The sequence below is a fragment of the Phyllostomus discolor genome, chromosome 1 (genome assembly GCF_004126475.2).
Source record: "Phyllostomus discolor isolate MPI-MPIP mPhyDis1 chromosome 1, mPhyDis1.pri.v3, whole genome shotgun sequence".
In the NCBI taxonomy this organism is placed as follows: Eukaryota; Metazoa; Chordata; class Mammalia; order Chiroptera; family Phyllostomidae; genus Phyllostomus; species Phyllostomus discolor.
In genome coordinates this window covers 218,230,825-218,255,212 of record NC_040903.2, presented here as the reverse complement: position 1 = coordinate 218,255,212, position 24,388 = coordinate 218,230,825, and the positions used below count along the sequence as shown (strand labels likewise).

Sequence of the window (24,388 nt, the reverse complement as noted above, 5' to 3'; positions counted from 1 at the left end):
AGGCGCCCCTCTCCAGAGGGTCCTGGAGGCAGGTCTCCCTCCCGTGGAGGTGGTCGGGCCGGGGCCTGCAGACAGGCAGGCAGGAGGGGGTGGGCAGACCAGGGATGCCCCCAGGGACCAGGGTGCCCGCACACACAATGCCCCCGCCCCGAGGGCCTGCCCACCCACTCAGCCTCCACGGAGGAGGGGCCGGGCAGTGCGACGGCCGGCAGAGACCAGCCCCGGGGACGGGGAGTGCAGCGCGGGGAAGAGGGTCACCGAGGTCGCCATAGCCACGTGCGGTGTCGGGGGCCCTGTGTGGAGGCAGTGAGTGTGCAGCCGCCACGCAGGACACCTGGGCCTCACACAAACGAGGCTGAACGGCAACGGCAACTGAAGACAATTTTAGTTTTTAAGTAAGTGAAAATGAAGATAAAGCGGGAGAAAGATCTGAGCAGACATTTCACCAGAGGAGACACGTGGACGGTGAACAGGCCCAGAAGCCGTGCCCAGCACCAGGGACGGACGGGGCCTGGGAGGGAGACACCGTGCCCGACAGCGACAGCGGCGGGAACTCGGGGCCCGGCAGGTGCACAGCGGAGCATGCAGGAGGTGCTGGGCTCCGCCCGCTCGCCGGTTCACTGCCAGTGCCACGGGCTGGGCAGAGCCGAAGGAGGCCACCACAGGCGGGCAGGGCCGGGGACAGCAACAGCCAGGGGCCCCGAGGGCGCTGCTGCCGGCAGACCTCGGGTGCAGGACTCGGGTCGGAGCTGCACACGAGCGTGGGACAGGGCGAGGCTTGCTGCACGTGACGTGCACAAAGCCACGTTTCAGGAACTAGAGGAGCCACAGCCCAAACGGCACGCCCACAGCCCCCTTCTGCCACGCACCCACTCCCAGTGAATGGGGGTGGGGGGTGGGGGTGGACGGAGACCTCCCGGCACCAGCGGGGCGGGGCATCGGGCCACAGCCTCTCAGTGCTTTTCGACCGGTGTCTACCAGCTGGTTTGCAGAGGGGGGCTTCCAGTGTACGCCATCCACGGTGTGCGGTGGCTGTGGCCAGAGGCACAGTGGCCTCCCCTGGACGTGGCCTCGTCACAGGCACTCAGGGGCCCCGCCCCCGGGGCCGGGCACACCCACAGCCGCCTGGGTTTCCCTTCTCTGCGTGGGAACAGCACGGAGGCACGGAGGACTGTCTGCAAGCACAGAAAACGGCGGTCCCTCCCTCACCCAGCCCCGGCCCGGAGGAGCGCCAGGGGGTCTGCAGTGCAGGCGGCCAGAGTCGAGACTTGCTCCCTGACTCTCGGCCCTCAAGGGAGTCGTGAGCACACACACCGCGGCCCACAAACCACGGTTCTCACTGACCGACTCGGGCGGCCGCTCGCACGGCGCGCTGCAGCGCCAGCAGGCCCTCGACAGGCGCAGCCCAGCATTGCCCTCGGCTGCTGGCTGCCCGCTCCGGTGCCTCAGCCCAGGGAAGTAGGCCCAGCCCAGGGAAACACACCGCCGTGGGTCCAGGAAGCTCACAGGGAGCAACGGCGCCATCCCTGCATTTCCACGGCCGAGGGTGAAGGCTGTGCTCCGCTCCAGCTGAAGACGCCCGACGCCCGATGCACAGGAGCTGGGCGTGCTCTCCCCGCCCCCACCCCACCCCCCGGGGGCCACCGCCTGGAGCAGGGTCCCCTGCAGGGCACTGCTGCTGTCCCTGAATTCCCCGCCTCCCCTGGCAGCCCGGCGCCACTGGGCTTCCCAGTCAGAGGCTCGCTCCTGCCTGGAGGAAAGGTGGGCGGGCACCGAACAGCCCCTGCCAGGGGGCCCCTGCCTCCGGCCCCCAGCAGCACCGTGAGTCCTGTCCCAGTGGGCGGCAGGCCTCTGGTCGGTTCCCTTTCCCCTGCTGCAAGGGCAGGACCCAGGCAGCCACACAGAGGTGCTGAGGACAGCAGGGCCCAGCCTTCTGGGACCACAGAGGCGGCACCCACCCATAGCGCTGCATTTCTGCCTGTTACACAACCATGGCTGTGCCCTGGACTGCTGCGCACAGTGTGTCCTCAACTCCCGTGCTCCAATGCAGCCGAGAGCTCCTCTGGCTCTCAAGCCACACGCCTGATGCCACCCAGCGGCCTCTGTGCGGGCCCTGGGCAGCAACACCAAGTTCCCTTCAGAGCCTTTGGGGCCGGTGACACTGGGCCACACACAGACATGAGCCCCCGCCCGCCCTGTCTTCCACCCGTTCCAGGGGCCCGGCAGCCTGTTCCAACGGTCGGTGCCACGGTCCGCCCCCAAATCGATGGGGACACATCCCAAAACTCCGGTGGTGCCTGGGACCGTGGACAGTACTGAACCCCGTGTGTGCCACGATTTCTCCTGTGCGTATGTGTCTATGGCAGGGCTCAATTCACGAATTCGAGATTAACAGCAAGCCCTGGGTGGTGTGGCTCAATGGCTTGGGTGTCCTCCTGCAAACCGAAGGGTCGCCAGTTCGATTCCCAGTCAGGGCACAGGCCTGGGTTGTGAGCCACATCCCCAGCAGGGGCGCACGAGAGGCAACCACACACGGGTGTTTCTCTCCCTCTTTCTCCCTCCCTTCTCCTCTATCTAAAAATAAATACACAAAAATTTTTAAAAAGTGAAAATAAACTCAAAGTGTTCATTTCTGGGAACTTCTGTTCACTCTCTCGCACCACGGACCGCTGGGGCCTGGTGGTGGTGGGCGCCGACCCCACCCGCCACTGCTGGTGTCCGTGGCTCCGTGACAAGCCCACAGAGGGCGGCGCCCACCATCGGGAGGCCCAGCCACGGTCAGGCCAGCAGGCTGGGCTCCTCGGTCCCGAGCAGGCCCTGCCCCAGCCCCCTGCCGGCTGCCGCCCCCGCCCTGCCGGGGGCTCCGGGTGCGTCCCTGCGCGCCCGTCTCTCCTCCCCGGGGCTCAGCCCCCCGGGGAGAGGCCCAGGCCGATGGCCTCCTTCTCCCTGCCAGGACCACAGGGTGCGCGTGAACCAAGTCACCTCTTTTAAGGCTCCTGCCACCCTGCGGCCCGTCCGGGGACGTGGACGAGGCCACTCGGCCCCTCACACCCGCCCACAGGCACTAGAGGAGCATCGATCATCAGGCCTGGCAGCCGGCGCGTGGCTCGCTGTGGCATCCACTGCAGGAGGCGTCGGGGACCGTGGCCGCGGGCACTCCCACGGGCCGCCTCCCTCCCACACCCTCCGCCTGCTTCTGCAGGGGGAGCCGACGGGAGCACCAGCTTCCGCAGGGCACACGCCCTCCCGGCCGGCACAGACGGGCTTCTGACGAGGTCTGCACCGTCCAACTGTCCTTGTGGCGCGTGCTCCTGGTGCGGCGACCTCCAGGCCGCGGTCCCCAGCCGTTCCCCGGGCCCCTCCCGGGGTATGGCCAGTCGTCCCCAGAGCACCTGCCGAGGAGCCACCGGGGTGCACGGCCACCCCTGGGGCCCCAGGTCCCACAGGCCAAGCTGCTGGCTCCTGCGGCTCCTGTGCAGACGCACCGAGGGCGAGCTCACAGCCACGCACACGTGCAGCCTCGCCCCTTTCCGGCCTCTGGGCACTGCGCACGCGAGAAGGCTCGTTTCCTGAAGGTTCTGCAAAATGCACCAGCAAAACCACCTGGTGCTCCTTGGAAACCGCAGGCTCTCGTGTGATCGGTCTCTCCCCACTTCCCGCCTCACCAGGTCACTCATTCCATAACCCAGGTTTTCTGCAAAACCACCGGACTCGCCGTGTCTCCACGTTTGCTGACAATGTCCCAGCGCTCCTTCCGGCCTCACCCTCTGGCTCTCCCCCGAGCTCGCGTCCCCCCCCATCCCAGAGGCCTCTCCCGAGCGGCTCCCGTCTCACGGCACGGAGCCTGAGATCACCTCTGTGCCTCTGACTCGCTGCTTCCAGGTGACTCGACCCGGAAGCCCCCAGTCGCAGGGGCCGCAGTCTGGGCCTCGGGCAGCCCCAGGAGGGTGCGCACGGTGCTGGGTGGGCACAGCTGCCTGGGGCGGGGTCCCCGAGCCTGGGAGGCCGGGAGTCCAGGCAGGGCGGGGCTCGGGGCTGGCCGGGGGTGTGGAGGCTGCACCCCACTCTGAGCGGCACCCAGAGCCCCCACAGGCCAGCGACAGCCTGCACCACGGGTTTGGGTCGACGTTTCTCCCCCAGGGAGGGGCTCCGACTGGCGCAGCCTCATTTGGGGAACCGTCTGGCGACGACTGAGTGTCTTTTTCCACGGTGGTACGCCGTCTGACCCTTCCACTTTGAGCCTTCACTGACTGGAGTAAGCGTGTGGCTGGGCAGCGAGAAGCACGTGTGGGCGGTCGCACAGCCACGCCCACCGTCTCCAGGACCTTCCCCCTTCCAGGACTGGACCCCGTCCTCTCCTCGGTCTGCTGTCCGGCCCCACGGGTCGGAGCCCCCAGGGACCTCGTGTGGGCGTGACCACCTCCGGCTGCCCGGCCCACGTCTGGCCGACCCCACTCGGGACGACACCCTCAGGCCCACCCCTGCCGCGGTGGGCACCCCAACGCCTGCCCCCGACCACGCTTTGGGCCCGCAGGCGCGAGGGGACGAGCGTGCCTCCCGTCCTTCGCTCGCCCGCCCGCCCGCCGGGCCGACTCTGGGCAGACAGCGACGCTCCCTCCTCCGAGGGCTGACACTCGGGGGTCACCGCCAGCACAGGCAGAGACGGCGCGCGGACACAGAAGCACGGCCGCAGGGCCGCAGGCGGACAAAGGACCGGTGTCCCGAGGACAAAGGCTCTCACAGGCGCACGGAGGACAAACGGCCCACAGACCTCGGGGCGGTGCGGAGAGGCACCCGGGCGCTGCGGCCACAGGCAGGCCCCCCTCCCCCCCGTCGAGCCGGAGCCACGACTGTCACGGCAGTCCACGGGGCCCCGACCTTGGGACACCACGGCTTGGGGCCCCCCGGGGGACGACAGCTCAGGACGAGTCCCGGGTCCTTGGGGAACGTCCCCTCCACCGCCCCAGTGGAGGCCTGTCCCCGGGGCACCCGCCCCCCCCCCACCGCGGCGCAGCAGACGCCCCCGGCCTGTCCCCCTGGGGCTCCGCCTGCCGTCGGCATCACAGGGCCCAGCAGGGCTCTGTCACACCTGCCCGCCTGCCCGGCCGGCGACCTTCACCCTGGCACTGCTCGTCCCCGTCCTCAGAACGTTTTGGCTGTGCCACGGTGGACGCAAGGTGAGGCTGACCCCTGGAGCCACGTGAGCGTGTGCAGACCAGCGGCACCCAGTGCGCCCGCACGCCAGGCAGCCACGGCCTCCAGTTCCAGACTTTTGCTCCTCGCCCCCCAACCCCGGCGGGCAGCACCCCCACGGCCCGTGCGGTCTCCTGCGCCCCGCTTCCCCCCCGGAGCACGGCGTCCCGGCCGGTGCTGCGTGCGGCGCCTCAGGCCCTCTTCCCCCGCGCGGGGCCGAGTGGACCCGTCTCCGGGCAGGGCCGGACGGCGTGCAGAGCTGGTGTCGGAGGGTCCCCCCACCCACGGGCGCGCGGGGACGGAGCCGTGGTGGACACGAGTGCACGGGCACCTGCCCGAGCCCCCACTCCAGCACTTCGGAAGGGGTGGCGTGCAGAGCCGCCTGGTGACGGCGTTGTCGACGGGGGCCGCAGGCTGTCCCCGAGCCGCCGCCACCGCGTCCCGTCCCCCCAGCAGTGCCCGGGCGGAGGCGGGCCCCGCACTGGGCCCCGAGCAGGAGAGCGCTTCACGGGGCTCCGAGACACGCACCAGCGCCCCCGGCCGGCCCTGCGAGGAGGAGGCCGACCCCCACCGTTCGCCTTGGGGACACACGGCCAGGCCTCTGGGGTCCCGAGTGCGCTGGCCGTAGGTCCCGGGGAGGAAGACCCGGGGGCCTTTAGTTCCCAGGGCTGCCCACTGTGCCCGGCGTGTCTGCCCTGCCGGGAGCTGGGGCTCTGGGGGGGCAGCTGGCCAGGCCGCCCCCACCCTGCCCACCTCCCCGAGAGGGCGGCCCAGGAAGTGGGCCAAGGTGGGTGGGGCGCACAGACTGGGGCGGGGGGGGGGGGGGGGGCCAGGCACTCCAGGGCCTGGGGCGCTTCCCTCGACAGCAGCGGTCTGGTCCCCATCCCCGCGGGCGGCCCTGAGGGAGCGGAGGGCTCCGACGGCCACATCCTGCACGCCGGTCACCTTTCTCACTGGCCCGGGGTGGCTGCCAACTCTCTCTGGCCCAGCTCAGCTTTCTCGGTGTCTGAGCCTTATCTGGACACGGCTGCTTCCTGCTAACAGGAGAGAAGGTCAGAGGTGCCTCCTCAGTGTCCCTGCCGGCCAGCCCGGGGCTGCGGTGGCTCCTGCAGGGGTGAGGGACAGCGGGACCCCTTGGGAGGGTGGGGGGCAGCCGCGTGGCTCTGCGCCCATCTCCCAGCCCCAGCAGAGGCCGAGCGGTGTTGGGGGGTGCTCCACAGAGGCCAGGCCTGCCTGGGCCCCCGCAGAATGCCACGTGGCCGTGGGACGGGGCGCCAGGGCCAGGGCCTGTGCTGATGGCACTAGAGACCACGGCAGCCTCCGCTCTGCCAGCCACAGCGGGACTGTCCCCACCGGGGGCCATCGCCATTCTGGTCCCTGCCTGCAGGACACCCCGCCCTCCACCCACACCCTCTGCCTCGGTGACAGAGAGGTTCCCACCGGCACCCACCCCATCCGGGGCTGGCCTGCGCACCCCGACGCACAGGGGGCCCACACTGTGCCTGGCAGGTGAGGGCTCCTGCCCCGGGCTTTCCCGTGAGAGAGGGCCCCCGGCCCCTGCGAGGGCTTTGCTAACAGAGACAGCGCAGGCCCGGCGGGGAAGCTGGGTGCAGAGGACAGCAGCCAGCCATGGGGGCCGGGGGCAGGGATGCAGGCTCGGGAGCCCTGAAAGCCCCCAGGTCGGGCCACGTGACCCTCTGTCGGGGCCTGGACCTCCTGTAGAGCACCAGACTCCACCCAGCGCCCCTCCCTGGCCACTCCACACCTGACAGGCAGGACGCAGCCCCGGGGAACTCCTGGAGTCAGGGGCCCACCAGGACCCGGGACCCCACCCACCCAGGTTCCCTCCCTCCTTTCGCTGGGCCCCCCTCGAGTCTCTGATGAGAAACCAGGGATGGCGGGGACGAGGGGACGGCCGCCTCGCTCCCGCACCAGCAGACACACTCTGCTCCTCCGGGCCGGCGCCCCCACAGCGCGCAAACCCCGACCCCCACCTCGTCCAGCCGGCCTGCTCCCCACCTCTCCCAGGCAGCCGCCCACCCTCCCGGCCCCTCCCACCTGCTCTCCCTGGGCCACAGCCTGCCAGGCCCCACATGCCCGACCAGAGAGACTGTCAGGTGGTCCCTGTGTCGGGGGACCCTCTGACACCCCCTGGCCGAGTGTACCCCACAGCCCAGGGCCAAGGGCGGGCCTCTGCTCAGCTACACCACCGCCCTCAGGCCACTCCAGACGGGGGTCATGCACGACAGGGCTGCCCCCCGAGGGGGCAGGGTCGCGCTGAGGTGAGGTCGTCGGCAGCCACCTCCCGTCGCACCCACGAGCACAGTGGTCACCTGCTGGGGCCCCCGCTTCCCCGCCCTGAGGCCAGGATGGTGGCCTGGGGAGGCCCCGCTGCAGGGGGGCTGAGCAGCTGGTTTGGGACCCTGCCCCGGCCTGTGCCCCCAGGGTCGTCGGTGTGGCTGGAGCCTCGTCTCCCAAAGCCGAGTGGCCGTGCTGACACGGGGCGGGGGCGCCGCCCTCTGCTCACGCCTGGGGCTTCCACAGCAGAGGCTCGTGCCCTGCTGGGCAGCGGCCCGTCCCGGGCCCACAGGCTCACTGGGGACGAGGAGCGCACCAGTCCCACCTGTCACAGAGCAGCAGGCCTGGGGCGGGGGGACGCTGCCGGTGAGCGTCTGGCTGCGCCCCAAACCCGGGACGCCTGGCCCTGGCCCAGCCCTTCTGTGCGGGTCCCGGAGCTGCCTAGGCCTGAGGGCCCAGGAGGCTCAGGCCACGTGCCCGGCACCTTCGGCCCCCAGAGGCGGCCCACGTTCCCTGACGTGCTGCGCTGCAGAGGCGGGGCCCAGGGCCAAGCTCCCCAGACTCCCCGGGAGCTGCTGGGGCCACAGCACCCCGAACACCGGCCAGGCCAGCCCCCAGGCCGGTGCCGGCTGGCCAGGGCGGCAGGCACTGCGGGCAGAGCGCCGGCCGGCCCCGGTTCCCAGGCTCCCGTCCACGCAGGAGGGAGACAGCTGCCAGGGAGCAAGTGTCGAGTGACGAAGTGCGTGCCCAGCTGGGCACAGGGCACGAGGGAGGCCCGCAGGGCGTCTGCAGGGGCTGCGGGGGGGGGGGCACCCCAGGGCCCTGCGACCCACAAGTGCGCCCCCCACCCCCCAGCCACCCCTGCTCTGAGCCCCCTCCTGCGCAAACCCAGCCCCCGGCCGCCTGGAGGAGAGGCCTGAGGGCCAGGGAGGGAGCGCCTGCCCCGCGCCCCGTCCAGGGCGAAGGTGACGGGCAGGTCCCGAACGAGGTGCCCTCCGCAGCAGCTGAGGCATCTGCCGCCCTCGGCGACTCCGGGCCCCAGTGACCTCTGAGCCCCTGGCTGGGTCGTCGGGTGCAGGGCGGCGCTGCAGGCGCCCCCTCACCGAGGAAGGCCCGCCCCCACTCTGTGCGGACAGCTCGGTGCCCCTGGCAGCGCCGGGACCCTCCCGGAGGGTCTGCTCGCCCACCCCTCCTCTCACCCCTAACACGGTGGCTTCTGGGACACTCCCCGGTGCCTGCCGCTGCCCCCACAGGACGGTCTGCGCTGTGCCCACGCCCCACCCCCTGTGCAGCCCGACGCCCCCACTGACAGTGGCACTGGCACGGGGCACGCGGGACGCCCCCGAGTCTGTGAGGCAGTGGCCGGGGGTGGCAGCTGTCCCCTGCCCCCCTCGGGCCTCTGCAGTGGTGGCGTGAGGATGGAATGCTGAGTGGGCCCCAAGGCCCCCTGGGGGCAGGGGCCCCGCCTGTGACGGCGAACGGCCTTCTCGGTCCCCCAGAGCCAGCAGCGGGTGACCCCAGCACAGCCTGCTCCCAACTTGGGTTCCCAGGGAGCACCTAGGGCCTTTGACGGCCGGCACCCTGGAACCAGCAGGCGGGCCCCACCCCGTCCTCCCTGGCTGGAGCAGGGAGTGGGGGGCTGGCGCAGAAGACAGGTCCCGCCCCGACCCCAGTGGCCGTAGCCTCGTGTCCCCTGCAGGGACGTGCAGCAGGCGCCTCCCTCCACGGGGCGCCGGCAGCCGCCACGCCGCAGGGCTCAGGTGGAGAAATCAACGCCCATCGCCAGGGGCGCAGGGATGGAAAGAGGTGCCTGCCTGCAGCGTCCCCAGCCACCCACCCTGCGCTCGTTTACCAGGCCCCACCCACCCTGCTGCAGCCGCGGCCTTGAGCTCCGCAGGCGGGAACCAGCAGGCCGGCGGGCACGGCGCTTGCCCTGTGGGCGCTGCCTCCCCCGGGGCAGACGGGGGTCTGCGTCGGCCAGAGATGCTCAGAAACTCGAAGTGCAGCCACCAGAGACTCCAGGGACTCAGTCCTTCGGGACAGGGACACCCCCACCAGGGTGGGGGGCCCGGCTGCGAGTTCCGCAGGTGCCGCCTGCGGGGTGGCCTCGCAGAGCGCTGTGCCGCAGCCTGCCGGGGGCCGCCCTGGCACACATGTGCCCCCCCGCCCCAGGAGTCACTACAAGGGCAGCGCTAGCCACTCCCCAAGGAGGAAGCCCACCTGGGAAGAGGAGACGCTCACAGCAGGAGTCTGTGGAGCCCACCTGCCCCCCCGCCCCCAGCCAAGGGGTCAGGGTCGGCAGCAGTGGGCAGGCAGTGGCAGCCAGGCCCCCGCCCATGCCTCCTGAGACATGCAGCCCACAGGCCTCACGCCCCGCAGCCAGCTTCCTCCGCCTCCCCTTCAGGGGAGCCCCAGTCCCCCCAGGCTGCCAACCCCACCCCCGCCCACTGGCCCCTGCACACAGCCAGCCCAGCCGCAGTGCGGGCACCGTCCTCCCACACAAAGTGGACCGGTGACTTCCCCAAACATGGACGAGACCCACACCCCGCAGCAGGGCCTCGCACGCTGGCCGGGCCACGGGACGGGGGCAGAGCAGGCAAGGGCTGGGAGCGGCCACTGCTGCTGCTGCTGCTGCGGGGACGGGAGAGTGTGCCCCGTGGGACGCGCCACCACGGGTGCTGCTGGTGTTCTGGGGTGGGGAGACGGGGGGGGGGGGGGGGGGCAGGGCAGGCAGACGCAGCCCGAGGAGGAGCGGCCGAGTCACCGCGCACGGTCCAGAGTCCACCGCGCCGGGGCAGGCGGTGCAGGCGGGAGGAGGAAGCTGCTGCACACCGACAGCCGAGAGCGCGCCGCGGGGCCCCTGAGGAGAACGGACAGACTGTCCAACGAGCCTGACGCTTGTTTTCAACAGCACAGACCGAGAGGAAGCCAGGGAGGTGTGCCCTCCTCGTGCAGGGGGGCCTGCCCCCTGGGGGGACAGTGATGGCAGAGTTAACAACATCACAACACGACAGCCGGGACAGGGATCACCGTTCACAGAGTGGCCACTGGACGGAAACAGTGGGCAGCGGCAAACGAGGGAAATGGAGTAAGAAAAAATCGAAGCGAAACAAGGCAGGACGAAGGAAAACAAAGGTGAGACCTGCAGGACAGCAGTGAACGCAGAGGTGCAGCGGCAGACGGGGACCTGACCGTGTCACCGGGAGGGACAGAGGACAGGGGACCGGATGCTCCGGGTGAACGCCGGCAGCTCACAGCCTGCGTGCAAACGAACTCCAGGTTCACGGTGAGCGGCCGAAGGCACGCCCAGACATGTGCGGACACAGGACGGGGGGAGGGCCACAGAGGCCGGCGCTCTGGAGGGCGTTCGCGGAGCCGTGTGGCCATTCCGTCCACGCCCACGCAGAAAGCGTCACCGGGTCCGGAGCCACAGGCTCTCGAGGCCCACAGCACCAGGGAGCGAGTGCGAGTCCAAACCTGTGCGCCCAGGACAACCGCGACTCCCGAGGTCGCAGCCAGGCGGGACGCAGGTGGGGCGGCCCCAGAGAGCTGGTCTGCGCACGAAGGAAGGGGCGTGGGGCACGCAGAGCAGGGCGCCGCAGGCCGGGACGGCCAGCAGGGCCCCGTGCTGGTCAGCCCACGCGGCCTCGAGCCCCCCGCAGAGCGAGGCCCCAGCGCTCCGAGGACCCGGCGTCGTGCCGACTGCCATCTCTGACCACGACCCAACTGAGTGAGGAACGAGTGACGGGAAACAGAAGCGCCAAATCCGGTGATGGCAAATAAACAGGAAAAAGTCCATACGTTTGGATATGAAGAAAGTTTTTGAAATATCCTGCTATGCTGAAGAATAATGGAAAAACTTTAAAGTACTTTTAACTGAACGATTCTACGTCTAAAGGCAGGTAAGACGCAGCTAAACCGTGCCCTGCCTTGCGGCTGCGAGTGCTGCTGTGCAAGGGAGGGAGGAAAAGCGGCGCGCCGAGCCAGAAACCGAAGGACGGACGGCGCGGCAGGCCTCCCGCGGGAGCGGGGGGCGGGGGGGACGGGAACCAGCCCCGCTCTAAGGAGCCGGACGCCTCCCTGCAGGGCGAGGGGACGCAGGGGCCACCGGGGACGCCGGCCAGGCCCTGCGGGCGGTGAAGGAAGAAGTAAAAGAACAGAGTGACCAGCTTTATGCCCATAAACTTGAGAATCTAGACAAAACGGACAGATTCCCAGAAAAAATGTGTTTCCAAACCTAACCCCAAGGGGCGAAGAACCTGTTCTTCATCCGAGGAAACAGAATCGGGAGGCGAGCTCCCCACCGAGCGACCGCGGCTCGGGTGGGTGGTCTCTTCCCCACGCTCACGGCGCACACGGCGCCAACTGCGCACAAGCGCCCCGCGGCGGGGCACGGCGACGCCGTCCGCGTCCTGGGCGGGCTCTGCGCAGCCTCTGGGCACCGGAACCTGACGCGGGCGGCGGGGGGCGGGGTCACAGGCGGACGCGCGTGCGCACGGGCCGTGCTGCGCTGCGTCTGAGGGCGCACGGTCAGTTCACCGCTCAGCAACCCGTTTCCGTGTTTTCTAAATTTTCTACAAACTCAGCAACTGGAAGAGGAGCCCTGGCCGGGGATCCAGTTGGTTAGAGCATCGTCCTGACAGGCCGAGGCTGTGGGTTCACTCCCAGGTCAGGGCGCACGCCGGAAGCAACCCATGAAGGCATAAATGGGTGGAACAGCCCTGGCTGGTGTGGCTCAGTGGATTGAGTGCCAGCCTGCAAACCGAAAGGTCGCTGGTTCGATTCTCCGTCAGGACACAGGCCTGGATTGTAGGCCAGGTCCCCAGTAGGGGGCATGTGAGAGGCAGCCACACATTCATGTGTCTCTCCCTCTCTTTCTCCCTCCCTCCCACCCTCCAAAAATAAATAAATAAATAAATGATTTTTTAAAAAAAGAAGTGGGTGGAACAGTAGATCAATGTTTCTCCTTTCCTCTGTCTCTAGAATAAAGACATTTTTTTAAAAAATGATTATATTCAGTATCTTCTCACAGTAAGTGCAGAATACATCCCTAAGGAGCAGCCATTGCACAGGCATCAGAATCACTGTCATTGACAAGAGGATGACACGGAAGGCGACACGGCTGGTGGCTGTGGACGACAGTGCCACCCCTTCAGAAAACGGGCCATTTCTTATGACGCTGACAGCCACCCGAGTCCCCTGTGGCCAGGTCCTGCCGAAGAGAAGTGAGCAGACACTGTCCCACACTCCGTGCCCACACGGTCGCAGTGGCTTTGAACACAGGAGCCCTGACCAGGAACAACCCTGATGCCCACCACCAGGGGCAGGTGTACACAGAGTGCGGCCCGTGGCGAGGAAAGGAGGACTCCTGGGCTGCAGTCTGGAGGGGCCAGGCCAGGCCCAGGAGCTGCCTGCCGGCCTGTGGACCTGAAGCCCAGGATGCAGGGGACCTGCTGGGGTGCTGAGCTGAGAAGCAACCTTCCTAAAAAAACAGGCACGCAGCTGTCAAAATTCACACCTCCACCTGAAGATCCTTCTGTGTGTATACACCAAATATCCATGACCCCTCACACGAACCAAGGGGTGAACAAGGAGGTTGCGGAACACGAAGGAGCAAGAGCAGGTGAACAGACGTCCGACCTCAGACACTAACAACTTGTGAACCTCAACAGTGGGAAGTGCAAGGGTCTGTCTGAAGTACCCCAGACCCTTCAGGAGGCACGGACAGGAGGGGACAGGAGGCCGTCTTGGGATTCCTGCAGTGGGGCCCCAGCAGCAGGAGGCAGCGGAAAGGTCAAGGTCGACAGGGAGGAGCACTGTGTCACGAGGAAATCCACGAAACAGCCTGCCTGCCACCCTGAGAGGGGGAGCAGGAGAGAGATGAGGCCAGTGATGCTGGGGAGGACCACAGGCTGCACGAAACCAAGAACATGCCGTGTCCTGGGCGGGGGGGGGCAGCACATTCAGGCAAAACAGGGTCGCTACCCCCAAAGATGCTGCTGAGAGTCAAGTGGGGGAAAGGAGAAAGCAAACCGGCAGAAGAAAGAAAGAGGAATTTCGCTGATGAGGAAGTACAAATGGCCTGCATGAGCAACCAGAGAGATTCAAGTGAAAACCACGATACCAGTTCACACCTACCAGACTGGCAAAAATGAAAAGCCAGGCAGTGCTGGCAAGAACGCCAGAGGGGGCCGAAGCTGGCACTGCTCTCTGGGAAGCTGCCTGGTAGTAACACTGGGCGTGCCACCCCCCTCCCCCTGCCCAGCCCTACTGTCTGCACGTGCTCTCCGCGGGTCCACCTGCCCACAGGAGACAGGGACCGGAGGCTGACAGCAGGTGATCGTGAACTGGCCAAGCCTGGAAACAAGCCAAAAGACCAGGGCAGGGGAGAGATGCACGCCACTATGGGACGGGGTCACCACAAGGAAGGGGCCGACATCAGCACGGATGCCACTCAGAGACTTAAGAGATCAGGCAAAACGGAGAACAGAGAAAATGTGACCCCCTTCACAGAAGTCCCCGCAGAGCACCACCAGCCTGGCAAGGACTCCAGAGAAACGGGGGGGGGGGGGGGGGGGCCGGGGCCGAACCACCTCCCAGGACGGGGAGGGGACTCGGCGGGCTCCCAGTCTAAGCGGCAGCTCCCAGACAGCCAGCGCTGTCCAGCCCAGGCCCCTGCCTCCTGCCCCACACAGTCCCTGCACAAACACTAAGTGGGCTTCCCGCAGGGCCCACAGGGGGCCGACCCTTCCCACACCCCCTGCCCTGTCCCAGCTAACACACTGTGGACTTCCTCGGAGCCCGGAGCTGCTGGAGAGGCACGGACCGTCATGCACACTGTGGGCAAGCGTCCAGGAGGAGCAAGCGTGGACGAGGGGAGCTCTGATAGAGCGCAGCTGCGGGTGGGGTCCGGGGGGTGCTGGTGACAGCACAGAGGGGACAGGAGAAGCCTGGGGGGAGAAGGTCCAAGATGACCCCTGGCTGTGGTACCCGACCCCAGGGCAACTGCCAAGACCAGAGAGAGGAGGCAGGCCCGGGGAGAAGCTCCTGAGTGTGGCTTCGCAGCCCACTCCGCACACTCTGCACAGCCTCAGCCCTGCGCTCCGGCACCCTCCACACCTCACTCAGACCCACCTGTTGAAGGAGCTGGGGCAGAGTGCATGGCCCCCTCAGGGCACACCAGCCCCTCCAGTAATGGAGGATACTCCTGGGGTCCCCGCCGGCAGGTCTCCCCAGGGAGAGCTCTTCCCTGCAGCCCACATGCAGCCCCTGCGGCCGGCTGCCCACCCTAGGACCAGGCCCTGGTGTGAGGGCTTGTCTCTCCCCCTCAGCCTGGCGCTTCCGCAGCAGGGACCTCGGAGGGGGAAGAAGCCGCAGGAGGAACAGGGAAGTCAGGAGTGCGAGTACAGTAGGGCTGGTGGGCCTGTGGAGAAGCCTCCACCAGCTGTTACCATGGGTACGGGGCTTCCCCAAGTGGGAGGTGTCTTTTGCGATGGTAGAATGGACAGCATGATGTGAGTAGTGCTGACGTACAAGCAGGTATCTCTAAATTTGCAGGCGCAGCGCAAACGGGAAAGGGCCCTGAGACCAGCAGGCACAGTGGGAAGCCCCAGCCCCCAGGGCTACCCCGGAGGATGTGCTGGGTGAAGGAGAACAGTCGTGGTCCCAGGTCTGTTTGTCCTCTGGACAGTGTGCCCTGAGGGTCAATCCCAGGCCACTCAGACTTCAGTGTGGCTGGATGCAAAAGTAACTCTGTGGTGCCCGGTGGAGAGAGGAGACACCCTAGGCGCACTCCACCGGGCACCACATCCATAGGAGGAGGCAAGGACGCTCGCTGTCTGGGAGCCAACCAAGTGAGAGCCCGGGAGACCAGGGATCTGGGGCCCCCTCCGGCTCAGGGATTCCTCGCAGGGAACGCTTGTGCGTGCCCAAGCAGGGGCGCAAACGCCGCGGCCCCAGGCGCGAGGTCCCGGGTGGAATCCCAGGAAGCGGGTCCCGGGCAGGGGTCCCGGGCAGAGGCCCCGGATGGCCGGTCTCTGTGGACGGCCTCGGGTGGGGGTCCCGGCTGGGGAACCCAGAGCGAGGTCCCGGGTGGCCGGTCCCGAGTGGGGGCCCCGGGTGGCCCGCAGGTGCGCGCGGGAACAAAGCGGCCGGCCGGGCGGCGGCGTACCTGGGCACGCAGCTGGGACTGGAGCCGTCCACCTCCCAGGTAGCGAACAGGTTCATGGGCACCGGCGTGTTGAGCGCCGCAGGCGGGCCGGCCAGGCCCAGACGACCCCGCTCGGCCATGGTGCCGGCCCCCCGCTCCTCGGCGGCCTGGGGCTGCGGCCGAGCCGCGGACGCGCGGCGGCGGCGGGCGGCGGGCGGGCCGGGCGCGCGGAGGGCGGCGGCGCGGTCACATGGCGGCCGGGCAGCTGGGACTGCCGGGCGGGCGGCGGACAGGCCCGCAGGCGGCGACGAAGCTGCTGCCGCCCCGCCCCGCCCCGCCCCGCGCGCGCCCGCCGGCGCGCCCACGCCGCGCGTTCCCTGGGCTCCGACCGCGCCGCCGCCGCCCATTGGCTGAACAGGAGCGCGCTCAGCACCTCAGGCCCAATTATCGCCCGCGGAGCTCTCGCCGGAAGTGAGGTTAGCGCACTCCCTTCCCGCGGGCGCCGCGCCAGGCATTCCCTCCCACAGCGCGCGGGAGCGCGCCCAGACGCCTGCGCACAGGCTCCGCCCCGCGCGTCCCGCCCCGCCCCCCGGGGGAGGCCGGGAGGGGAGAGGTCCGGCGCGATCCAGGTCTGCCTGCGGGGCAAGTCCACAAAGCGTGCTTTCCTGTCCCCGCGTCCCGCGTCTTCCCAGGAGCATTCATTGTCCCCACGCACCAACCCTGGCTTCTTGCGCGTCCTCGGAGTCTCCACGGCTCTTGCGCATTCCCAGTGTCCCCTGGTGCCCTTCTGTCCCCTACTGTTCCCTGTGTCTCCCCCAGGAACCCCCTAGACCACCGGGCCCCTGCGCCTGCCTCTCGTCCCCCGCAGGGCCTGGAGGACGGCCTGGGGACGCCATGCAGCTGGGGGGCGAGGCTCCGGAGGGGTTTCTGCTAGCCGGGGCCCAGAAGAGCCCCTCAAGCCCAGAGTGTGGGGTTGAAATCCCCTCTGGCGTGTCCTCTTTCTGTCCGAGTCTCCTTATTGTCCAGCGACACCCTTTCTGCCTTTTTTACACTAGACAATGGAGAACGAATGTCTGGGGCAGGAGCGGCTTCTGACCGCAGCTCACAGCGAAGGTGGGGACCCAGGTTAGTAGCAGGCAATGGGTAGAGCTGCCCACTGGGCCCACAGGGCAGTGAAGGTGGGAAAAGGCCCTAGGAAAGGATCTCTGGGTTTGGGGGCCAAGGCGTCCCTTCCCCCCATCCTTTTGGCGGTGGCTCTGGTCAGTCACCAGATGCTGAGATTTAGGAAAAGCTTTGCTGGCACCTCTTCTGTTTCTTTGTATCCACAGTGTGACACAGATGCTTTCCTCTCCCGGCCCCCGTCCTGCTGTCCAGAAGCAGTTTTACTGAAACAAGTCAAGTCGACTTCCTTCCACTGCCTCCAGGTTCGCATCCCAGAGCCCCTGGGAGCCCTTTCTCCTACAAAGGATCCCTCCCGGCCTCCAGCTGTAACTTGGTATCTGGAGCGAAAACAGCTGCGTCTGCTTAAAGCTGCTTTGGAGAGAACAAGAGAGTCTGTGTTTCCCACGTGTTGGGTGGTGCAACCGACAGCACCAGGGTCCGTCCCGCTCAGCCAGCTGACTGGGTGTTGCCTTACATTGCACATTGCTGCTCCTGCCACTTGCACCTGTAGGTCTCGTACCTACGAGATGGGGGCGTTCAGAGGGCAGGGTACAGTCTCTGGGGAGGACCGACTGCCTTTGGTGACAACAGGAGACAGACACCCACTGACCTCAGCCTTTGGCATGTGGCACTGGGGGACAGCGCGAGGTGGTCAAATGAATGGGCCGCCTGACGTTGTGTCTGTTTGCACCAGCATCTCACCCAGGCATCGAGTACAGTGTCGGGGGGGGCGGGATTAGGAGAAGCAGGGTGACCAAGCCCAGCACACGGAGGCTTGACACCAGCTGCTGGCCGGCCACAGTGCAGCTGGGCCCTTCCCCCACACCAGGCACCCTTTGTGAGACCTTCCTGGGCATGACAGCCTGTCCCATCCCCGTTTGACGGTTGAAGAAACTGAGGCACAGGAGACTATGCAACTGCTAAGGAGAGGAGCCAGGGTGGAGACTCACACAGTCTGGCCCTGAATGGCCTCCCCACCCCAAGCCACTGCTATGGTGAAGATGCTTACGTTGTTATGCAAGGCAGGGACGCAGTCCACACTGTGTGCTCATTTGTTCTCCAGGTGGGCTGTGCAGACGCCAGGAAGGTCAGTGGGGGTGAGACTGGGTCTTCTCGCTTTTCCAGACTTCTGCAGTAGACAGATACTGCTTTGGTGATCAGCGTCACTCTTCTGGCCAGAAGCTTGTATTTGCATTGTCCCCCTCTGTACATGAAGATGACTCATCTTCCTCCAGGGGACTGTGGGTCCCGGGTTGATGCTGTGACAGTAGGGAGGATGTCCCTCCCAGAGAGCCTGGCATGGGGTGACACCCCCCTCCCCCCACCAAATGTGTGCATGCACCTGGTCTTTCTGGTGGCTGTTTCTTTAAAGCAAGAACTTGCTCCAAGAGGAACCTCCCTGTACAACAGGGGTTGCTGGGTGTGGCTGGGTTGGACACCAGAGGAGAGTGTCGTCCAGAGCCCTGGGGTTCCAGGAGGGCACCCTGAAAACCTTTGTGAGAATCTGACTGTGTGCCACCTGCCTGCCTCATTTCTAAACAAATTAAAGCTTCAGCCTTGGCTGGTGTGGCTTAGTGGATTGAGCACTGGCCTGGGAACCAAAGGGTGGCCAGTTCAGTTCCCAGTCAGGGCACATGCCTAGGTTGTGGGCCAGGTCCCCACTAGGGGGCGTGTGAGAAGCAACCACACACTGATGTTTCTCCCTCCCTTCCCCTCCCTAAAAATAAAATCTTTTTAAAAATGGGTGAATCAAAGCCTCAGGTTTCCCAGAGGTGCAATAGGACTCCAGCTGTACTGAAGCCCCAGCTTCTCGGGTACTAGGTCCAGGCCTGCAGCCCCTTTCCTGGGGCCCCAAGCATTGTCACTGGGGGGGTCCCTCCATCGGCAGGTAGGGGCTCTGGCAACTCACTGGTCTCTTCAGTCTGAGTTGAGATGATGTACCCAGGCATGGGGGTGTGCTGTGGCACCAGGCAGGTCTGGCCCCTGCAGGCAAGCAGTGGGCCCTGGGATCACAAGGCCCACTCCAAGGTACAGGGATGGCAGTAGCATCGTCACGCGCAGCAGGCTCACGCACACGGAGATGGCCTACCAGCTCTCGCCCTCTGCCGCGCTCACATGGGGAGGCTTGTGTGCTCCTGTGCACGGTCGCCGCCCTCTGTGTGGCTCAAGCTGGTGGGGCGAGTGGCCAGGGCCTCCTGTAGAGCCCAGATGCCTGTCGGCGGGCTGGACGCTTCAGTCTGCTCCAGCCCACCACAGCCCGCAGCACTGCGGAGCCTCCTCTCCTTTTTGGAGCAGGTGGAGGAAGCTGCCCTCGATGGAGAAGTCCCTGTCTGGTCCGTGCTCCTGGAAGATGGACACAGCTTCAGCAACCCCTGGATGTGGCCTGTGTCACACCCACCCCCATGGGGCTGGGCTGCCGTCACTGAGGGAGGGACAGAAATGCCCTGCACAGCGCAGTCAGAGGCAGTGCCAGGGCGGCGGTCCTCTTCCAGGAGAGGAACAGCTGTGGCCAGGACCCCCGGCGCGCTCCTGGCACAGTACAGGCACATGGGGAGCAATCGGAGCGCCAGACCCTGGGTGTGTCAGAGACACCCTCCCGCAGGTGGAGCGGGGATGCAGGCCTTTGCTGCAGGGGCTGCACTGGTGCGGGGACTCACCCTGAGGGTGCCACCAGCCACCCGTCTGCTGGCGTGGAACACAGGGTCAGCAGTCCACAGGCCCCTGGGGGCCTGTCCCGGGCACCTGCGCACCCTGACGAGCACCTGTGCTGCAGGAGTCACGGCCTTCTGGCACCTGCCCTGGGTGCCCGCTTAGTGGCTGGTGTGCAGCAGATGCCCTCTCGCCACGGCTGCTGGTGCACCGTAGGAGCTAGAAGTTCTCTCAGGAGCCGCCTGATGAAACAGCCCAGGTGACCCTTACAGAGCCGAGTCCTCGGTCCACACACTTCCGTCCTTTGCTCCTTTCGTAAACGACGGTGCAGCCGGTTTCAATCCCTGGGAACCCAGGAAGAAGAACGGGACCAGGTCTTGCCCTCGTGGGCCTACGTCCTGCCGGGGAGACCACTGGGGCCGGCCACCAGCACACATGCTGGGCTTCCAGACAGCGGGAGCACAAAGGGGGGTGGTCACTGAGATGGGGAGGATGGTGGCTGAGCCAAGGACTGGGGACAGCGTGGAGCCAGCCTCGGGAAAGGGCCGCGCTGGCCCAGGAGCCCCGGGATGCCTGTCTGCTCGGCTGGTGCTCTGGAGGGTAGAGTACGCCCCAGGAGCCTGGTCCGGGCCTGCCCTCAGCCAGGCGTGCACTAAAACCCATGCTGCCGTGTGGTCTCGGAGCCTCGGAGCCCGAGCCAGCACGTGGTCCCGGAGCTGCTGTCTGGGAGGGCCCTGGGGGGCTGGCTGCTGGGAGCAGCAGCGGTCCCCTGGGGTGCCCGCCCCCTCCGCCCCAGCCTGGGCGGGGTCGCCACAGAGGGAGGAAACGAGCCGGCACGGGCTGGGGGCGAGGGAGTCAGCCTCGAAGGACCTCGGGTCCTGGAGTTGCCGCCGCAGACAAACGCGCAGCAGGCTCAGGGGAGACGGGAGCAGGAGTAAGAGAACGCAGAAACCCAGACCAAGCAGGTTTCAGAGCACAGCACCGGGGAGAACGACCTCGAGTAGAGAAACCAGTGACCCTGACCCTTCGGTTCCCAGGCCGGCGGCACCCAGTCCACTGAGCCACCCCGGCCAGGGCAGGATGAAATGTTTTGTTTTGTTTTGTTGTTTTAAATCCTCACCCGAGGACGTGCCCACTGATTCTGGAGAGAAGGGAAGGGAGGGAGAGAGGGAGGGGCACTCATCGGCCGCCTCCCACACGTGCCCCGACCAGGGGTCGGAACCCCCCCCACCCCCCCCCACCCCCCGGGGCCTCAGGACAGCGCTCCAACCAACCGAGCCACCTGGCCAGGGCGACTGATCAACCGTTTCTTTTCCCTTTGACTCTTTACTTCACTCCTGACACCAGAATAAATTCCAGATGGAACGGGAATTTAATCATGAAATATGAAGCTATAAAATCTCTAAAAAAATCAGAAAAATAGTTTATCATCTTGAAGCAAAGAGGGCTTTTATAAACAAGCCACACGCTGGGGGGAAATGGCCACCGACATACCGAAAGACTAATTTTTAACCCATTAAAACTTCTTACAAGTCAGTGATAAAAAGGAAAGGACCCAACGGAAGACTGCAAAAGACACAAGCCCCAATTCACACCCACGATTAAAAATTAAATCATGTGAATTTGCACCCAAGAAGCTGCATGAAAAACAAGGTAACAGCTACACAGCCCCTTCCCACTAACTTCAGGACTCCTCGACGGTCCGTGCCCCTCCGTGGTGTCTGCGTGGGGGCCACGCGCCCTCTGCCCTCACCCGCCCCCTGCTCAGGGACAGGCTCGGCAGCTGGAGGGTGGGTTTGCACCCCAGATGGGTCTGCACCCCGGGAACTGACGAACGAGGCATGACCTGAATTACCGCCCCATTCATCAGCAGGCTTCGCAGAGGCCGCACCCAGGGGCCCGCCTCTGCAGACCCTGGCTCTCCGGCTCCTGCCAGCGCTGTGGGCGCTGCCACACCAGGGGGGTTAGAGTTCCTGGATGTTTATCCCGGCCAAGGAATGCTTTCAGGGCAGGGGAAATGATTTCTAAAGAAGCATTAGACGCAGGTGTAGGCCCTCCGTTTCCTGGGAAAAAAGAGAAAATTTCTGAAGTGGAGCCGGGCAGGAGGCAGCGCTGCTGCTCCCCCCACCACCGCCCCAGCCTGGGGGGGGGCAGTGCCCCACCCTCCCTGCTCGCAGGCCCTGAGCCCCTCCCAGAAGTGCCGCTGCGTCCAGTTGGATGGTTTCAGACCCCCGCCGGAGAGCGGGGTTCCGCTCCTTGAGGAGGCTGGCACGTGGACGGTTCCTCGGAGCTGGGTGTGCACCCGGGCTCCGCCAGCCCAGACTCTGGGCCTGCACAGGCAACAGCCTCTGTCTGGCCACCAAGCTGTCCTGACTTTGGGCTGGCCAGTAGCTCAGCCATGTCTCCAGGCATGTCTGCAAGGCAGGTCCCAGGTGGGTCAGCACGCGACCCCCGGGGCTCAGGAGCGCAGACTGCCCTCCCCAGGGCGGGGGGGCCTCACCCGACCTGTCGAAGGCCTGAATGGAACAAAGAGGAGGAGGACTCGCCCCCTTTCTCCGTCTCGGTGTTGAGCTGGGCGTCTCGTCTCACCTTCTTCCACCCTCGGGCTGGGGCCTGCGCCCTCACCTGCCTGCCTGAGCCTCAGAGCTTCAGGCTCAGACGGAGTCCCAGCAGCCAGCCCACCCCCGGGTCTCCAGCAGGAAGACGGCCGATCGTGGGACCTCTCAGCTCCCGGTCGCACGAGGGGTTTCCTACAACAAGGGTGCTCTCGTGTGTGCCCCCCCACCGCTGCTCCCCCGCAGAGCCCTGGCCGCTGCCAGGCTGCCAGGCTGCAGTTCAGCCGGAAGGCCTACAGGTGCCTGTGCCCGAGACACTGCCCTGTGTCCTTCTACTTGTGACACAGTGCCCCCAGTGCCCCCGACCTGGCTGGTCCTGAGGTCAGCCATGGTGATGGCGGCACAGCCTGACGGAGCTGGCACCCAGAGGCACCACCTGAAGTCAGCGGGGTCACCGTCACTGTCACCGCGCTTTGGAAGAAGGGGTCATCCTGACTGGCATTTCAGTGCTTCGCAGGATGGCATGGCCGAGACCACAGATCCCCGCCGGGGTGTGGGGGGGGGCCGCAGCACAGAGTGGCGGGGGCCTGGCCTTGCCTCAGCCCCTCACACGAAGCCACGCGGGAGCCTCCCTCGCACAAAATACCCAGGAGAACCCCAGGTGGGTGGCGCAGCTGAAAAGGAAAGGCGCCAAAGACAGAGGAGAGTCCTCTGGGCTGGAGGAGACCGTCTGAGTGAGGGGAGCCGCTGGGACAGCCAGGCTGTCTGCGTGCCTGGACGTGCCCCAGTGTCTCTGCAGCCCCGAACCTGCACCTGCAAGGGGACAGGCGGGTGGGAGAGAGCCTCTGAGACGTGGTGGGGGCTAGGGAGGCCGAGGGCCGACACCCTGGGTCCGTGACGGCCCTGCAGGCGGACAGGACCAGGGTGGAGCAGGGAAGGGTGATTCAAAGGCCCATAGAAGGTGGTGGGTGGACAGGAACGCAGGGGATAGATCCCCACAGGTACGCCCCCCCCCCCACGATTGCTGAGGACTGAACACCACGATCCCTGTGTTGTTGGTGCTCGGTGGGAAGTGGGTGCCAGTGCCCCAAGCAGCATCATCAGGCCCCCACGGTGGCAAGCCCTGCACTCAGGTGGCCCCCGGGCCACCCACAGACAGTGCCAGCCAGTGCTAGCCCGTGGCCCCACCAGCTCAGCCCCTGAGGCTGGGAGCCTGGAATCAGCCCTGGGCAGTGGGGCCAGGCGTGGGGCCCGCAGCCCCGTGCAGCCCCCACAGAGCACTCCCCCGCTGTGAGAAATGGTCGGTTAGAAAATGGCTACAAGTAAAATGCACAGCACAATCCCACTTCGTCAACAGGACAGGTGTGTAAGTGCACGCACAAGACGTAAGTGGTTAGAACATGTGTGTAAATGCATGTACACATAAAGTATGCATTTACATGTAAGTGGTCATACATGGAAAAGCCCTATTTTCAAGCACAGGAAAAAGACCAAAAGATTAAAATGCACCCAAAGTATTAAGAAATTAACTCTATGGTATGATTCAGTTGACTTAGGTTTTCCTTTTTGCTTGTCTTTATATCATATTTTCTATGCAATGAACACATATGAATTGTGTAATAAAATGAAGGAAAATAGGCCTGGCCAGTGTGACTCAGTTGGTTGGAGCATTGTCCCATAAACCAATGGTGGCAGGTTCGATTCCTGGTCCAGGCACAAACCGACGTTGCCAGTTCAGTCCCAGGTTGGGGTACGTACAAGAGGCAACCAGTCGATGTTTCTCTCTCTCTCTTTCTCTCCCTTCCTCTCTCTCTAAACGCAAAACAAAAAATGTCCTCGGGTGAAGATTTGAAGAAAAAGAAAGGGAAGGCAAATACCACCGGCTCCTGTGGCCAGGCCAGTAGTGGCGCTGTCTGGCTGGGCTGGCCACGTCCTGGAAAAACCAGGTGAACAAGGAGCTGCCTCCCACCTGCACCCCCGCAGCACACCGAGGCTGGTCTTTGTAAGGGTGCCCCGCACCCAGGGTGACACCCTGCTGTCAGAGAAAGCCCAAACCTACTGGAGGGCTCCAATGCCCCTGTGGAGGAGTGCAAGGCTCACAGAAGTGTGTGCGAGCCACCGTGTCCGGCGCTGTCACCAGTGCCGGGAACGGTAGGTCACAACGAGCCACGCGGCTCACTGTGTCCTGCCACAGACCAGAGGTCTGCAGCCTCCGCATCTCCTGGGGAACTCCTTACTGAAATCACGCGGCACGCCAAAAAGTGTGTGTTTTGCCGATCTGACCAAAAAAAAGGCATAATTTTGATTCATTCACACCACACAGCTGTTGTTGTGTTGGCTGTTGTCATTTTTTTGTATTTGACAGTCAAGAGAAAAGAGGTCC

At 65.9% G+C, this 24,388-nt stretch overlaps 1 protein-coding gene across 7 annotated transcripts in view; it reads right to left on the bottom strand.

Moving 5' to 3' along the window:
* Nucleotides 1-15,946, bottom strand: part of PACS2 (phosphofurin acidic cluster sorting protein 2) — a 39,771-nt gene extending 23,825 nt beyond the window's left edge. For 2 of the 7 annotated variants that reach the window (XM_036014340.1, XM_036014336.1), the window contains exon 1: nt 15,662-15,942. In XM_036014340.1, coding sequence (XP_035870233.1) covers nt 15,662-15,780 — 119 coding nt within the window. In that variant the 5' untranslated portion in view covers nt 15,781-15,942. Of the gene's footprint in view, nt 1-15,661 lie in introns of all 7 variants that reach the window. The other 5 variants (XM_036014332.1, XM_036014328.1, XM_036014355.1 and 2 more) reach the window with 4 other exon arrangements.
* Nucleotides 15,947-24,388: the final 8,442 nt, after the last annotated feature.